We start from the raw sequence: 16,900 nt of genomic DNA, 5'->3' as shown, positions 1-16,900 counted from the left end.
AACTCAATTCATGTGTGAGCTGGCTAATACCTGAGAAGCTGACAGGCTTTCCATGGTGGCAGTGGCTTTCAGAACTAATGGCTCTAAAACTAAAGCCAAAGCAGTTTCAAACATGGTCAAGGGAAAGTGGCTTCACCATGAGCCAGAGAGTTAACTGGCAGGGAGTGTGTTAGTCTGGACACTTTGTAACCAACACCCACAGATTTCTCCACTTAAAATAGGTGATGGAAGGAAAGGGCATGTGGGGAAATGTCCCACTTAGTCATCTAGAGCACCCTGAGCACTGTCCTGCAAAGGGCTTTCCTTCTTGAATGGTGGCTAATAGCTACAGGTATTGCAGGGCACCGACAGAGGCTGCAGAGGGTACACTTGATTGACAGCAAGTCTGATCAGACTCACAAGATGGAAGAGATGGGCAAGTCCAGAGATGCAGTCTCTGTGATCCTCCCACTGGCCACTGCTGGCCCACACACAGGAAACTGGTAGTAAGAATGACTGGTTTTCCAGCTGTAGATTGCTTTAGATCCTGTGTGGTTTGTTCTATCATTTAGAGCTGTCCACAGCTCGTTAACTAGATTGGTAGCCTCAAAGGGAGCCCAGCTAACAGGTCTGACAGAGGGCTTGATGACTAGGAAGCTGATGCTCCTTGAGGGCCTCTGTGCACCCAGGTCCCTCCTCAGCTTCCCTGTGTTTTCTCCAGATCAGTTCTACCCAGGTGTGTCTTGTCCTTCCTCTTGTTGGCTCTGGCCCAGCTGATACTATTGGTTTTTCAGCCTAATTTTGTGTCCTCAGTTGCTTTGGTTCAAGCCATGCTAACCATGAGGCAGCTCTTTTCTGGTCTGTCAGAGCCTCCCTCTCACTTGTGGCACACAGATGTCAGAGCACAGTGACAGAGCATACAGTTATTGCAGGGTGGTACACTTCCAGCAGCCTGTGCCACTGGGGCCCAGCCAGAGGCTGATCAGAATTCCCTAAGCTTTCGTCACACACCCAGGACTGTTCTGATCAAGGCCTGAAAGAACAGTTTCCCTCCCCTCTCTTCACCAGAGCTGGATGCTTCTTCACAGGTTCTATAAACATAGCAGAGTCTGGGGTGTGTGAAAGTCTCTGGTAGCACCTCTCTGCTGAGTTTATTTTCCCCAGAAATAGTAGCTGCTGACAGCAAGGATGGGCTAGATTGTTCTCAGAAATATCAGCTGACGCTGCTGCGCCAATGACTTGAGACAGCCCTGGCCACCCGACACTGAAGGGTTAATATGGAGGGTCAGACACCCTGGAGGTGGTCACATCTCCTATTACCAGTTGCATTATTGACAAGAGCACCTGACACCATCAGAAGTGTCCCCCAAAGCGGCACTGAGATCAGAAGCGCACTGCAGCTCACAAGTGGATACACTAGGGCTCTCATCCCTCTGCTCAAACAGTACCTGGAAAGATGGAGAACTTTTGGATGTACCAATTTGAAAGTCATGAAGAAGAGGTACGTGCCGCCTGGGCTGCACCAGGGCATGCTGACTGGCTTCGGTCCTCTGCTTCTGGCCCGGCCAGACTGTAGGCTATGCTCTGCATGTCCCTGGATAGACGAGAGTAGGTGAGGAGAAGCCATTGCCTGGGATAGAGGAAAGTGAGCTTGAAGTGAATGATGGCCAAGGGACAGGGGCCATTTTTGTACTCAGCCAGGACCTGGTGTGCTTGTTGCTGTATCTCTCCAGTGCTGCCTTTTATTCTCAGTGTTCTGGTGCATGCGTTCATCTGGACACTTCACCCACCTCCATTCCAGGCTGTGGCATTTTTACTGCCTGCTGAGGGCTGATGCATATGAATGGCTATTAGTGCCTTGTGCACAAATAACCAGCTGGCTGGAAAATGAGGCGGCAGGTACAATGTGCCCCTGCATGGGGCCCTTTGAAAACAGTAGCTCTTACCACTTCTAGCAGATGTGCTGTTCTACAGATGTGCTGAGTGCAGCTATATCTCCTCTTTGTTTTGGTTTGAGACGGGGTTTTCTATACAGTTCAGGCCAGCCTTGAACTCACCATATAGTCCATTCTTGAGAATGTCCTTGAGAATCCTTTGTCCTTCCTGTCTCAGCTTCTCAAGTACCAGGATTAGAGGTGTACGCCACCACACCTGGTTCGGTTACATTCACCTCAGTTGCATTTCTGAATATAAGTTTAAAGTGCCTGGGTTTTGCTGTCAGAGCCTAGTCAGGAAGTCATGAGGCATCCATCAAGAGATGAATGGACTTGAAAGGGAAGTGAATGAAGGGCTTTCTCATTTGTCCAGTGTAATGCATTTCACATACATCAAGTGAGCTATTTGGTGACAGATACCCTGCTAACATATGCAGCTTTATCAGGTGATGGGTTGGTTTAATCTTAACTAATAGGTGGTTTATAATTAACTAGTTAATCTTTTGCCTTGAGAACATGGCTTTAAAAGCTTAGGGCTCTGGTGATAGTGTCCAACAAAAGAAAAAAAGCATTTTTCGTATTCTTCCCATAATAAAATCACCTCCTGAGCTGAGTGCTGCCGAGCACGGCTCCCTACAGTCCCGGGAGCTTCCACACAAGTTTATGGGCTTAGAGATGGGAGTGGAGGGTGTCTTCTGTGAGAAAGAGAACAGAAATGCTTTGAGAAGGTGAGCTGGCCGTTCTTTCCAAGTATGCCACCAGTATTAATTGAATCCATTATGAATGTATATATAAAACACCTCATTAAGCCAAGCTATTATCATCTTAATGACATAATTATGCTCATTCAGTGCCAATGCTAACTCCACTACTTCTCCACATTAAGGAAATACAAATGTGCACTGATAATATTGTTTGAGTTATACTATAGAGTGGATAATCATGTACGTTTTAATCAGCTTCAAATTTCAGAAGCGTGAACATACATTGGGAAGAGACTCATCTCTGAGGCTTTTCGAAAATAATTCTACGGTGGGATACAGTTGATTTATAGCAACTCAGACACGTAGGGAAGAAGTGTGTACTGATTAGGAGAAGGGGATACAGGCAGGTAAACATAGAAAGCCAAATGCAAATGGGAGCACCATCCGGAAATGCTGGGAGGAAGAAGCCCCCACGGAATCTCAAAACGAGACTGAAGAACTGAGGCATGTGCCATGGCTCAGCCTGGATGCCTGCACCTTTGAAATCCCACGTAGAAAAGTAATAGAAGCATGATGTTCAGGCAGGAAAGGATTGAGTGATCAGTGCTCCCTTACGGTGTACATAAAAGTAGCTTCTGGGAATACCGGTGCCTCTAGTGTCTGCTACAGTGCCCTATTCTTGAGGGGGATGGTTTGCAAGCCAGGGTGGCAGAACCTCATCCAGAATGAGTGGAGAACCAGGGGTACTAATAACCATGTGTGTGCTCAGAACTTAACTCTGTTGCACAAAACTCACTTTCATTTGCTTTCCCAAATGACACAAGATAGGTGTCTGCATTCTCTATTCATCACATGTATTGAAATCCTGTTGTATATTTTATGAGGGCCTTTGTCTTAGGTACTTGGAGAAGAAACATGTAAATGATTTATAAATCCTGCCTTTGTTGTACTTATTAAAATGTTATGCCAGAGTACTGTCATTTTATAATGTACAAGGGAGAAAGTCAAGCAGTACATGAATGGCACAGATAAGATGAATGCAAGACAGTCAAGAGGGAATCCTCTCGCCTGAGGGGATTGGGAAGATTGCATAGTTAGAGTGATATTTAGAATGGGCCTTTGGAGGCCCATGCACACGCAGAGTTCCAGGCAAGGAGCAGAAATAAAGTCGCTGAACAAGAACATGAGGTCGTAGGTTGGAAACAGAGTATGATGCTGTTTGACTTAATGAGAAAGAGTTAGAACAGGGCGCCAGTGTTGGGGGGGAGCAAAGGACTTAAAGCTGAGCTTCAGGGTGCTTTCAGCCTGAGATCGTCTGAAACCTCTGCTCCAAGCAAAGAAGGTAGATTAAAGTCTTGAATCGAAACTGATTTGCTTGGAGATTTTTATGAAAAGAGAAAATAGGTCCCTGATGAAGAAGGCTTGTAAACTCTTAGTACTATCTTATTTGGTATATCAGCTCCTTAGTTATTGGGGGGGGGGGGGGGGGAGGGAGGGTTGGAGAAGGAGAAAAAAACAGAAAGGAAAATCCAGATATTTCTCTGAATTGTTATTTATAGGTGAAATTACTAAGTAACTCAATCCCCTGGTGGATTTGGCCAAACTATATAGTTTTTAATATTTATTTTCTCCCCACCCTTCACTGAATTTCTGTCCCTGAGTTTCTTTATAAGAGAGGCAGCAGTATTCACTTGGACTCGAGGCTGGGTAGAGCTAACAGACATCTTTCATAGGTGTCCTTACTCAGTGGTGTCCTGGGTCATCTTCACTATGCTGTAATTAACAGGAGGAGGGCAGGTGGGCGTGTCTTTGTAGACCAGTTACTACAGTAGCATCACTTTCAACTTTCTGATCCTGAAGACCTTTGTTGCATGGAAAGCAGTGGATGTGCCAGAAGTTATACACAGCAGTTGCAGACACCCACCCCCTAGCTGTAGCCACTAATGAGCTATTTTTACCAATATCCCATTAAAGAACTGGAGCTTACAAATTAATGTAGAGTCTTTGTGGTGTGATTTTATAGAGCCTTCTGCTTCCTTTTTTTGATTTATCCATGAATGAAATTTTAATGAGGAAACAAAATGAGACGAAGAAAGCAGCCCGTGGCTGTGCTGGCCCTCTAAGCACTCGCTGAGAAAGTCAGAAAATAAATCTGTGACATGGAATTGTAAAAGACTGCTCATACTAGGTGAGTGCTGGGTAGGTGCCCAGACAACTGGCTGCCCATCAGTGTGCATCAGCCCAGCCAGTTCTTCGGAGGTGGATCCTTTTTTTAAGGAAAGCCACACTCAGATAGCCTTCTCCATTCACATGTGACTTTGGCAGCATGACCAGAAAGGATTTTTAAATTTTGGGCATTCCAAACTTTTGTGCTAAAAGCAGACTGAGTATTCATAAAGAATTGATTATTTGCTTCGAAGTTCTGCAGGCTAAGTCCCAGAGTCTAAGCACCCTCCCTGCCAAGGGCCTGCATGCCAATTGATAGCATGCAGAAGGCAAGCATGCACGGAAGAAAAGGAGGTTGAACTCTTGTCTACTTTGGTTAGATTTCTGTTGCCATGATAAACAACAAGGTCAAAATAACTTGGGGAATAATGAGGTTATTTTATCAAATGCTTCCAGGTCCCCCCGCCCCATCACTGAGGGAAGTCAGGGCTGGAACTGAAGACACAGAAGAATGCTGCTTACTTCTGCCCAGCTGGCTTTTTTACACACCCCAGAATCCCCTCTCCAGGGCTGGTACTCTCCAAAGTGGGATGGGCCCTCCTGCATCAATCAGCAATCAAGAAAGTACCCCATAGGCCAATCTGATTGAGGCAGTCCCCCAGTTGATACTCTGTCAGATGACACTGGGCTATGGAAGCTGACAGACAGCTAAAGCTAACCAGGAGGCCCCCTTTTCAAAGTTAACCTCTACCTAGAAGCACCTGAGACATCTCAAAGAACATCTCATAAAGATCTTGCCCCTTAACACTAGGAAGTTGGGGGTTAAATTGCCAGTGTATGACTGTAGGGACACATTTATATGTGGGGAACATAGGATCCTGTTTGCAGCTTCTTCATTTCACAGATAGCTTTTTAAAGAGCTAGTAAGGAAACTCAAGGACAATTTTATTGAAATTTAAGAGAAAAAAAGTCAGGCAAACTAGAGCTCTTGGTAGCTGCCAGGAAGAGAGAGATGGGTATGAGAAAGAAAAATACATGCATTTTGAGTTCGAGGTCAAGAAGGCAAACAAGCTCAGCAGTTGTAGGCCTGCAAGCAGCTACGTCATTTAGAGTGTGGGGGAATCTCCAGATGGAGAATGAGAACACGTGCAGTGTCAAGACAGGAAGGGTTGTGTCTTGGCTCAAGAAAAAGGAGCTGGAAGAAGGAAAAGACAGTTACAGTTTGGATGGAACTCAAATGGGCCAGGCTTAATAGTAAAGTCGATAAGCAGCTGCCAGAGGCTGTGCAAGGAGGTACCTTGTTAGGACCGTTACTCCTCCCAACTTACCTACCTTCTGGTGTACCTTGTATCATAGAGTTTCATGGAGCCTTTCTGGGGGAAATTTTCCTGTCCCGGTGATTAACAGACATATTTAGATTAACTCCTAAGAGAAGGGACAAGAATTCACCTCTGTAATCTTTCAGATAGTTTACATCCTCACCCAGGGCTGGGTGTCAAGTCAGCTCAGACCCCCTGTGTGTTTGCTGTTGCTTGTTTTGTTTTGTTTGAGATAAGGTCTTACTATGTAGCTCTTGATGACCTGGAACTTGCTGTATAGAACAAGCTGGCCCTGAACTCACAAAGAGCTGGCCTGCCTCCACCTCGCATGTGCTGGAATTACGGACATATACCATCATACATTTTAGTAAAAAAAAAAAAGTCCAACTTTTTTTTTTTTTACTAAAAATACCACCATATAACAGAAAATATTTTTTGAAACATTTAAGAAAGCTATAAACCTGTCATGTTTTAGGGTTTTAGGGAGGCAGTCTTTGCTGCAGTGGCCTTCCCTTCTTCCTTATGATGTTTTAAATCTTTAGGAGGGATCTTTAGGGCAGTCTTCATACTCATTAGAGGGGAGTCCTCTCTTCCATGACCTCTGAGTCTGCTCAGTTCTAACAAGCAACCTAGCAAATCTTAACACCTTTCTGTTTTCACTCTAAATTTAAGTGAAAAGTGTAGAGTAGAATTTAAGGAGTAAACAATCATACTCTTTAATTTTACAAAAATCTCCAGAGGAGTGTTCTTTATAGCCCTTCCCATGTAAGCAGGGGGCAGTGAGCATACTTACAGGAGAATTTCTATTTAACGGCGCTGGTGATCTTCTTGGGGTCATCAGTACCTGACTCTTGTATATTACTTATACTCTTTGTTGGGGTATTATATTCTGTGTATTTTTGTGGGTCACATTATGGTGATTTAATATAGATATAAGCCATGTAGTAATCAAATTAGGGTAATACGCATGTGCAGCTCTTCAGCCGTTAATTATTAAGTGTTGGGACCTCATACTCACCTGTTAACCCGTGGTTACCTCTACCTCATACTCAGCTTGTGTATGTATTATGGACTGTTAGCCCATAGTTACCTCATACACCTCGTCTGTGGATTATAGTCTGTGTTGACTCACACCTATCCAACTCCAGAAGAGCAGTGACTCCTTCACTCCTACTGAAAACTTCCTGACACCTTTCTCCCACATCCTTCTCAGTCTCTAGTGGCCAGAGATCCATTCTGTTCTTTTTGAAATTGGCATCATTGATTTCCATAAATGAGTTAAGAACACATAATAGCACAAACATTTCCGGTTCCATCATGTTCTTTTTACGGCTCAGTAATATCCCACTGTATAAACATCCCACATTTCCCTTATCTATGGAAGAACATCTGATTTGATCCTGTGTTGGGTGTGTATGTTTACAGCTTTTACATTCCTGTAAACTGATCCTTTTATCAACATAGAATGACATTCTTTGTCTCTTTCTGCATTTCTTTCATTTAAATTCTGCTTTATCAAATATCACTAGTTATTCCTGTTTGGTCAAGTATTCCGTGTGTGTGTGTGTGTGTGTGTGTGTGTGTGTGTGTGTGTGTGTTATCTCATTTTCTAAAATTTCACTTTTAGACTCATGATTCTCTACTGGAGAAGTGAGTTTACTTTAATAAGTATCTGGTCTTTTCTTTTTAACCCATTCACCCGGTCGTGTTGATTGGTGAATATAATCCATTTACACTCAAGGCTGCTCCTGACAAGCAGGAGCTTCTTGCTGTTCTGTTAATTGCACAGGGCTGGCTTTTTAATTTTGTTCCCCTTCACATCATAAAACCTTCCTGTCCTGCTGAGGTTTAAGTCTCTCTGTGTATGGTGCAGATTTCCTCTGGTAAGCTGTGTGTGCCCAGATGTCATCATGACAGTAACTACCCTTTGTTTTCACAGTAAGGTCCCTTAAGTACGTCTCATAACACTGGTTGTCAGGTGATCTGTCCTCTCTGTTATTAGCTGGGTGATGTTTCTGGGTGAAGTTCTCAGGGCAAGGCTTTCTCCTCCCATTATTTTGAAAGTATCGTCCCATTCTCTTGCAGTGAAGCAACCTAGACTCTTCTCTTGCTAGTTTTTTTTTTTAAGATTTATTTATTTGTTTTATGTATATGAGTGCACTATAGCTGTCTTCAGACACACCAGAAGAGGGCATCAGATCCCATTACAGATGGTTGGGAGCTACCATGTGGTTGCTGGGAATTGAACTCAGGACCTCTGGAAGAGCAGTCGGTGACCTTCACCACTAGCTATTTTCAGGTTCTTTGTCATGTCCTCTTGTTATTTTGACTGTAATATGCTTTGGTGCGGGTCTGTTTTGGTTGGATCTGTTGTCCTTTGAGCTTCCAGAATCTGGATGTCCATGTGTCCTAAAGATTTGAGAGCTTTGGGGACATTTTTCCATAAAAACATCTTTCAGCATCTTTCCTACTTTATTCAGTTCCTGTGATGCAAGGGTGTTATTCCAGTGGTTTCCCATGTGTTTCCTAGAGCTTCTTCATTCTTGTACGATGTTTTTGTCTGACTGAGTGACTTCTGAGAAGATCTGTCCTCAAACCCTGAAACGTCTTCTTCCGCCTGGTATGGAGCTTCCTGTGTATCTTTCATGTCACTGATTGAAGTTTTTACTCCCAAGCTTTCTGGTTGGTCCTTTCCTGTCATTGGTCCTTGATGAACTCCTCATTCTCATCCTGAGTCTTCTCATTTCCTTGTTCCGCTTCTCTCGTTCATGCCTTGCTGGCTTTCCTTAGGGTTGCTGCTTAGGTTTTTTGTGGTTGGTGTTGTTGTTGTGTGTTCATTTGTCTGGCTTGGGGCATTTTATAGGTCTCGTTTGCACAGATCTATTTCTGGATAGTATTTTTCCTTGCGAGCACCATGTTCCCTTTTCATGTTTCTTGTGTCTTGATAACGTCTATACATCTGATGTAAAATTCTATTTCTTCACGTTTTATAAATAGCTTTTATAGGAAAAGATATTTGTTTAGATGAAATGTAAGAAAGACATCAGTTAGATGGGTTCTTTTGAATTTGGTGATAGTAGATTCTAAAGCAATCTTTTTATTTTTTTCCTTTGATTGATGTCAGCAGTGTCTATGTTATGAGGGGTCATGACACAGGCTTCTGTATGTGTCTGGGGACTACAGAGTTCATCCTTGAGTACACAGAGGCAGCTTCCATAGCTTTGGTGGTGTGGGATGTGGGGAGGAAAGGACACTGACTGCAGCAGCAGCAGCAGCAGCAGCAGCAGCAACAGCAACAACAACAATGCTGCCTCTTCAGCCACAGCCCATAAAGGAAACCCTCCAGGATTCTCAGACTATGAGTGGGAGATGCTGGGCCTGATGTGGAACCATAGACTGGGCCTGGGCCTTCCCTGGCTCCACAAGATGAACACATGGGTACTAGCATCTAAGGTGCACACACCCAGCTTTCCAGCATTCCTTTTGTGAATTATTGAATCACATTTGTTTCCTACTCTCGGTCTCATTTGCCTGAGTCGAATACCAGGAGACTCTAGCACAAATCTGCCTCGATAATGCTTCCTTTGTCCTCTTATAGGTCATTGGCCAAAGTTTGCCTCTGATGTGTTCTTTGAAAGTGAAACCTATTATCCAACTTCTTTTTACTTTCTAATTTATTTGAAGAGTATACCCACCAGGAAGGTTCTGAAGCAGGCAGTTGAATACCTTTGTTTCAGCCTTATAAGAGCTGGGTCTGTTTGAAGGTGTTCATGCATGCTTGCCTTGGTCAGCAAGTGGCAAATTTGGAGCTCTGGGTGTCAAAAGAACTTCATTGGGACCCAGGTTATAGTCCATACAAGAAAAATAGATTTCTAGAGCTCAAGATGAGCAATGAATGTTCTACACAGAGAAGCTGCGTGACACTACCTCAGAGGAGGACTGACCACTAAAAGACATCATCCCAAGGAGTCAGCGGGCAGCTTTGCTCTGTTTCTCCTTTCAGTGCGGGTTGGAAGCAGTCTAATCAGCCACTTGTCCATGCCTCCCTTTGCTGGGTACCTAACTATTTCAAAGTCCTAAGCCTAGGCTCTTGTATGATAATGGAGACAGGATCCCTGCTGCTTAAGAGCTCTTGGGGAGTCAGGAAGTGCATGCTGATAAGAGCCTGATATGGATATCTCCTCAGAGGTCTTCAAGAGTCTGACATACTCAGAGGCAGATGCTCACAACTAGCCACTGAACTGATCATGGGGTTCTCAATAGAGGAGTTAGAGTGAAGACTGAAGGAGAGCTGAAAGGATTTGCGGCACCATGAGGAGAGCAACAATACCAACCAACCACAGCTCCCAGGGTCTAAATCACCAGCCTGGGAGCACTTAGGGGGGGATCCAGTGCTTCAGTTGAATATGTAAGAGTGGAGGGCCCTGCTGGGCATAGGTGGAAGAAAACCTTGACCGCATGAAGGCTGGATGCCCCAGGAGGTGGGAATTTTGAGGGTGGGGAGGGAGGTGGGAGTGAGGGGGGTAGATAGAGGTTACATCCACAGAGAAGAAGGAGGAGGGGTGAGGGGATTGGTGGTTCCGAGGGGGTGGTGGGGGATGGGGTAAGGGGACAACATAGGAAATGTAAATAAAACATCCAATAAAAAAAAAAGAGCTCTTGGGGATTAGGTACACACATAAACAAGTTTTAATACAAACTGCAGCATGTCTCACAGGGGAGAGACGAGCTGTGGTCAGCATCTCTGCCTCATGAGAGGCATGCTTCTGAACTGAGCATTGAATGTAGCAGGAGGCGAAGGGAAGATGTGGGTGAATGAAACATCTGAGCCTGTGCACAGACCAAGGGTGTCTGGGAGAAGTGGGCCTCTGAGAAGGTCAGTGTGAGTCCATGAAAGCTTTTATTAGGGGGTGACTCATGTCCTCCTCTTCCCTAGCATTCCCTGGGGGGCACCCAGCACTAACCATACCGAGCTTATTCTGTCCCCTCCCCACCCACCGTCCAGATAGACCGTCTTCCCACACCACAGAAGGACAGTTCGATGCCCACAGGGTGGTAAGGAATCTATTTGTAGAAGGAACATTTGGAGTAGAAAATAAAGAAAATAAAGAAATGGGAAATACGACACTGTCTCTTAGGTAGTTCCCTCTGAAGATGTCCATGGCCCTGGAAGTCAGCAGTTGGAGAAAACCCCACAGCAGCAGCTTCCCTGACTCAGCACACGCAGAGTCAGGGACAGAGAAAATTTCTTTGGGGAAAAGAATCAAGCCACAGATATCAAAAGAAGCTTTTTCAGTGTGAAAAACTGGGGAGATTTATGGCATTACATTCTTGTCCTTTCCCACCTTAATTTTGAGTCGGTCAAACAGTGCTAAATCAGTGAGCACCCAGCAGCTCTCTTGGGCACAGACTGGAAAATTCTTCATGCCTCTTTCTGAAACGTATGCAAGGCTGCTTTAATGTGGCCAGGAGCCTAGGCTACTTTATATCTGCTGTCACCCTATGCTTGTCCTCCTGGCTTGACTGTAGTGACAGGATGTCTCAGTGTCATCATGTAAGGGGCTCACGGGCCCTCAGCTCCCTGCGTAGAATCAAGTACTGTATTAGACTGGGGTCTCAGAACCTCTTAGCTGGATAGTATATTGCACAATGTCATCTTTTGGTGTTCCTGTATTTCTTGTAATTCAGACTTTCTAGAAAAGTTTTCCCCCAATTTTAGATAATGCCCACTGAAGTTCTCTTATCTGTTAGCATGCCCTAGTCCCTGCCACCAGCACCACTCAGCTGTTTGTGAAACATTCGATCTTCCTGTGCAAAGATATTTTACTGACCTCTCTGTGCCTTAACTCCCCCAAAAGGGCCAGCTGCAAAACGTCAGGTGTGTACTTTTGTTTGCCCAGGATTTGCCTTCCTGGCTCCCATTCTCCACCCGTCCTGGGAGAGCGCACCCTGCATAGTTCTTCTCATGGTATTTGTGGGCTCTCAGATGTCACACACAGCCAGGAAGCACCACATACTCGCTCCCCTCACTATGGAACTGGTAACCATCTCTGAGGCCCACCCAAACATCCCTCTCATCTCCCAAGATTCCAGGAGCTCACAGAACTTTCTGGTATCGAACGGGTTGTGTTTCCAGGCTTGTATTTGTCCCATTGCTTGCTTTTTTGGTCATTCATTCAGCACATATTTAACGGGGTACTAGCTGTGTTCTGTGTGCAAATCCGAGTTTTGTGTTCACGGCTCGTACCTGCCTGTGCCCACCTACAAAGGTACCACCACATCAACACAGAGACCATGCTACCCAGACCTGTTTCTCTAAGCCTTGTTTCTAAGCCTGACATTTGACAGAGGGTTTCTAAACCATGCTGACATGGTCCAAATGGTGTGGTTTGAATGTTGAACTTTCAGAGGCCCACAAATTAAGAGAGACAACAGATAGACTTGTGAGCAGACAAGAAAAACGCAATGGGTAATATCAGTTTTCAGTTTTCCATTCAGGTCATCTTGGGCAGGTGAGATTCAAACATTTGTATTCTAAGTATCTAACTTTCACTAAGAAAAAAATTAACATATTGTATAATATCCTTAAGGCTTTAAGTTTGATGCCTATTATAAGTCTGTATTTTCTTTAAAATATTAGCCTGAGGGAAGAAAAAGTCTCGAAGCTGTAAAACTCCTTTGAAGAGATGGAGTTGAAAGCTTGCATGGCCAGGCCTGCTCAGTGCAGTTGGCAATTCTTCTTTCCAAAACGGCTTCTCCCCACTGCAGTCCTCTCGGGCAGTTCCGCTCTGTGTGACTTGTTGCCACAGCTCGGATCCTCACTGCTGTCTGTCCCTCTTGCTGTGTTCCAGTCTCCGTCTCCTGGCAGTTCCTCACCCCTGGGTGCTGAGTCATCAAGCATACCCCTTCATCCCGGCGACCCCGCAGAGGCCTCCACAAATAAAGAGGTAAGGAGCCACCTTCAGTTCTCATGCCTGTTCTGCTCCACCCCCATAATGCTTTATCGTTTTCGCCTCCGCCCGCCCTGACAGAAACCACCCTGAGGAGAAGTATTTCTTCTCCTCTGCTATGTGCTTGCTGTGTGTTTGTCAACGAAAGCCATGGTTGATTTGCCCAGTTCGGTAGTCACGGGCCACAGCGTTGAATATAAGAATTCACAACCTTGGACGTACCACTTGCTCTCGTGTTCAGTGCTGTCTGCAGCTGGTTTCAGAACTTTTGTATCACAAGAAGTTCTACCACTGGACATTGAACCTCAAAACTATCTACCAGCATCTTTTCCAAAAGAACATTCTGTGATGAAGGAACAATCTACTTCTGTATTGTCAGGAATATTCACTAGCCTACAGTGCCCAGAGAGCCCTTGAAACATGGCCATAGGACTGGGGAACTTAAATTCTCATTTTATTCATAGGCTAGAGTCTACTCAACAAGGAGGTTCTAGGGTGTCCCCTGAGGACAAGTTGCCCTACTGGCAGAGGATACACTGAACCCAGATGGAGTTCTGCAGTGACAAATGCGGCTAAGATTTCTGGGCTCAAAAGGGGCAGGTGTTTTTCCCTGAACAGTGCCACTGCCTCCATTGGGACCCAGTGTTCTCCTACCCCAAGGTGATGGTTACTACTCAGTGGGGATCCATACTAGGTGGCTGTTTCCCTACACTATGTGGATACATGCCAGTCCAACTGCAGATGCTCCTTCATCAGCCCTGAGATGTGGCAGAGGTATGTCTCATGCTCCCTCGCTGTGCTAACAATGTTATGATGAATCAACTGGGAAAATCAAAGCATTATTTTAACCTGAGTAACAGATTGTTCGATGTGTGTAACTGGTGAGAGAGGGCTGTAGTTTGTATTAAAGTTTTCTTCAGGTGATACTAACATTAGACTAGAAATAGGTTTTGTCCCCTGGTCTATTCAGACTCTGCCTCTGGAGCCTGGGTGGCAGGGTCCTGGTTTCTACCTGCCCCTTTTGCCATTACTTGATACTCTATTCACAGTGCATGGATGTGTAGGAGGGAAGAAACAACTGCTGCAGGGCCAGCAACAGTAACGACGGTTCTAAGTTATCAGTCGTTTAGAGTATTCCAGGCACCAGGCTGAGCAAGTCATAGGCTGTATCTCTTAGGAGCCTTTTAATGGATCTGTCCTCACGTGTAAGTTCTGAAATTTAGAACTTGGATGCCTTAGCTGAGACTACACTGCTCAGCCATGGTTTGAATCCAGAAGTCCTGTAGGGCTCTAACCAGAGTTCATGTGACTCCTGAAAAACCTTGAAGTCTCAGCTTTAAATTTCATCTGTTGTTTTTGTTTTATCTGAGAAAGGTTATGTTGTTATGTACCCCAGGTTGTCCTTGAACTCAGAATCCTCTTGCCTCTTCTTGTCCAGTGCTGGAATTACAGGTGTTCCCCCACCACATCCAGCCTAGCTTTTCATGTATTAAATGCACCTTTATTAATGCTTTCTGATGTTCATCTCACTCCATATATGAGAAGGCACATCCAAGCAGGTGTCTGAATATTAAGCTTTCAATTATGCATCGGCTGTAGCAAGCAAGGTAAATGGGTTAGTCTCCCAGTTCCCATAGGCTTGGCCCATGGTTCTGCATATCTTTAGAAATAATGATGGGAATATTCATTGTATGCAATAGAGATTCTTTCGTTTTACAAAGCTGTCTTTTAAGTATTACCCCAGAAATGACATTGATCGTGAGCTAACAAATGGAGCGTGAGTGAATGTGAATGTACCAGTCGCCTACCCACATCTCTCTAAAGTAATTCTTCTGTATAGCTTCTGCTAAAACAGGTTTTAGCATTCAGAGAAGTGTCCTAGTAGCCCAAGAGAACCTAACCAGCTTTTTAAAGATACCTGGAGACTAAGCTGTTTGGATGAAGTGAAGTGACTTCTCGTTAGAACACTGAGAACAAGGGTATGGAGATGGATGGGAAATGAAGCCTTTGACCCCTGTGAAGAACTTAGCTGCTTCTGCATAGCATTGGTCTCTTAGCCATATACCTTGCCTCATATACAGCGCAGTTTTCCACAAATGCACTAGCAGCTAGGAGCTTTGGTCCTTGGTAGCCAAGAGACCCAATTTCTTTGGTACGAGGTACCATTTCATCCCAGTGAGCACATTTGCAGGGGCCTGCCCAGAGTTGCCCTGTGTGGTCTGCCACACAGTACCACACAGTGTGGAATTCCTGTCATTGTCCTGAATGATGAGATGCTCCAATTTTCCACATGAAACAATTAGCATGCCATGTTAGAGTCCCCTGCATGCTAAGAGTGACACCCTAGTCCTCACTTGTAGCCAGCTCATCTAACCCATTAGGTACCCCAGGCATGCCATCATCTGTGCCATCCCATCAGTGTACTGAACAGATGTCTGTCTCCAAAAAGCATATGTCAGAATGATCATGGTAAATCTTCAGAAATGAACATCTAAGCCATGTGAGCCCTACCTTTTGCCTGTCTTCGGTGCTTCCTTTTGAATACGAGCTGTCCTCAGATGCTCACACATTTCAGCTACAGGCTCTGCTACTATTTGACACAGAAATGAGTTCCCTGCTCTTCTTTCATGCAGAGCCATTTCTGGCATGTATGCTTCCAATGGAGCCTATGGAAAGCCTTGCTCCTTGGCATGCTGGCATTTAAACTTCCACCAGAGCCAGGTTCTAGGTGTCTAGCTCATCCGATCCAGCAGAGCTGTTAAGGCTGACCTCTGATACAAGATGACACTGGAAATTCAAGAACCAGAACCGATAGTGTTTTTCACCTGCCCTCTCATTCTTATTCTAAAGAAACACAAATTCATGGTTTACAGAACGGAAACTTTCAACCTAAATGAACCAGTGGGAGATAAAAATGTGTAAGAGTTTATCTTCCTTTCAGCAGCTACCTTTGTGTCAGGGACCTAAACAAACCATGCCAGGGAATCCTAATGTTCAGGGCACACAGTCATGTTATTGGTGCATTTGGTACTGAATGGTTTTCCACACTGAGTATATTCTTAAAATGTAAAGTACTTTATTACTGATTATACATTTTTAAAGCTGGTAAACACCTCTGAACTGTAGGGCATTTTGATCACTTTCAAACTTCAGTGGGCCATTCTGGGTCTTAGGTAACCATAGGAATAAATGCACATATGTATCCACTCTTCATTCTCTCTAATGAGAACTGGTCGATAACTGGTTAACAAATGCCACCAGTGATGTATTTCTTTTCTATGTTGCATGGACACTTGTGCAATGTATATTTAATCATGCTCTGCCCCCTTTGAAACTTCTTTGTCTTAATTACAGTCAAGAAAAAGCTTGGCTTCATTCCCAACGTACGTCGAAGGTAAGAACTGAAGAGAAAAATATTGAGTACTGGGGTCACTCATGAATCTTTTAGCAGTTGTAGGCACTGAATATAAAACAACATAGGGGGAAAGACCACAAACCTGCTAGCCCTAAGTATCTTAGACTAAAAGTACAGTAAGTGTGAATCCTTTGTTCTTGTCACAGATCAGGGGTAGAGGACAGGGGCAAGCCAAGTAGTAAAGCTATGCCCCAGGCATGTCATGAAAGCCCCAGGTATGTCATGAAAATCCTGACAAACTTTCCATGTCTATGTTTTGACCACAGTCATAGTTGTTGGAAAGTGAATAAGATGCTGGGCAGTGGTGGCACTTGCCTTTAATCCCAGCACCGGGGAGACAGAGACAGGCAGATCTCTGTGAGTTCAAGACCAGTCTGGTCTACACAGCAAGTTTCAGGACAGCCAGAGCTACAGAGAGAAACCCCATCTCAAA

At 44.6% G+C, this 16,900-nt stretch overlaps 1 protein-coding gene across 3 annotated transcripts in view; it reads left to right on the top strand.

Moving 5' to 3' along the window:
• Apba1 (amyloid beta precursor protein binding family A member 1) overlaps positions 1-16,900 on the top strand; it is a 204,775-nt gene that overhangs the window by 154,353 nt on the left and 33,522 nt on the right. For all 3 annotated transcript variants that reach the window (XM_028764032.1, XM_028764033.1, XM_028764031.1), the window contains exons 3-4: positions 12,954-13,049; positions 16,407-16,446. In XM_028764032.1, coding sequence (XP_028619865.1) covers positions 12,954-13,049; positions 16,407-16,446 — 136 coding nt within the window. The remainder of the gene's footprint in view (positions 1-12,953; positions 13,050-16,406; positions 16,447-16,900) is intronic.

This window comes from Grammomys surdaster, unplaced genomic scaffold, assembly GCF_004785775.1.
Source record: "Grammomys surdaster isolate TR1022 unplaced genomic scaffold, NIH_TR_1.0 141, whole genome shotgun sequence".
Lineage (NCBI taxonomy): Eukaryota > Metazoa > Chordata > Mammalia > Rodentia > Muridae > Grammomys > Grammomys surdaster.
Note: the sequence above shows the minus strand (reverse complement) of the source record. Positions and strands in the feature narration are given on the sequence as shown.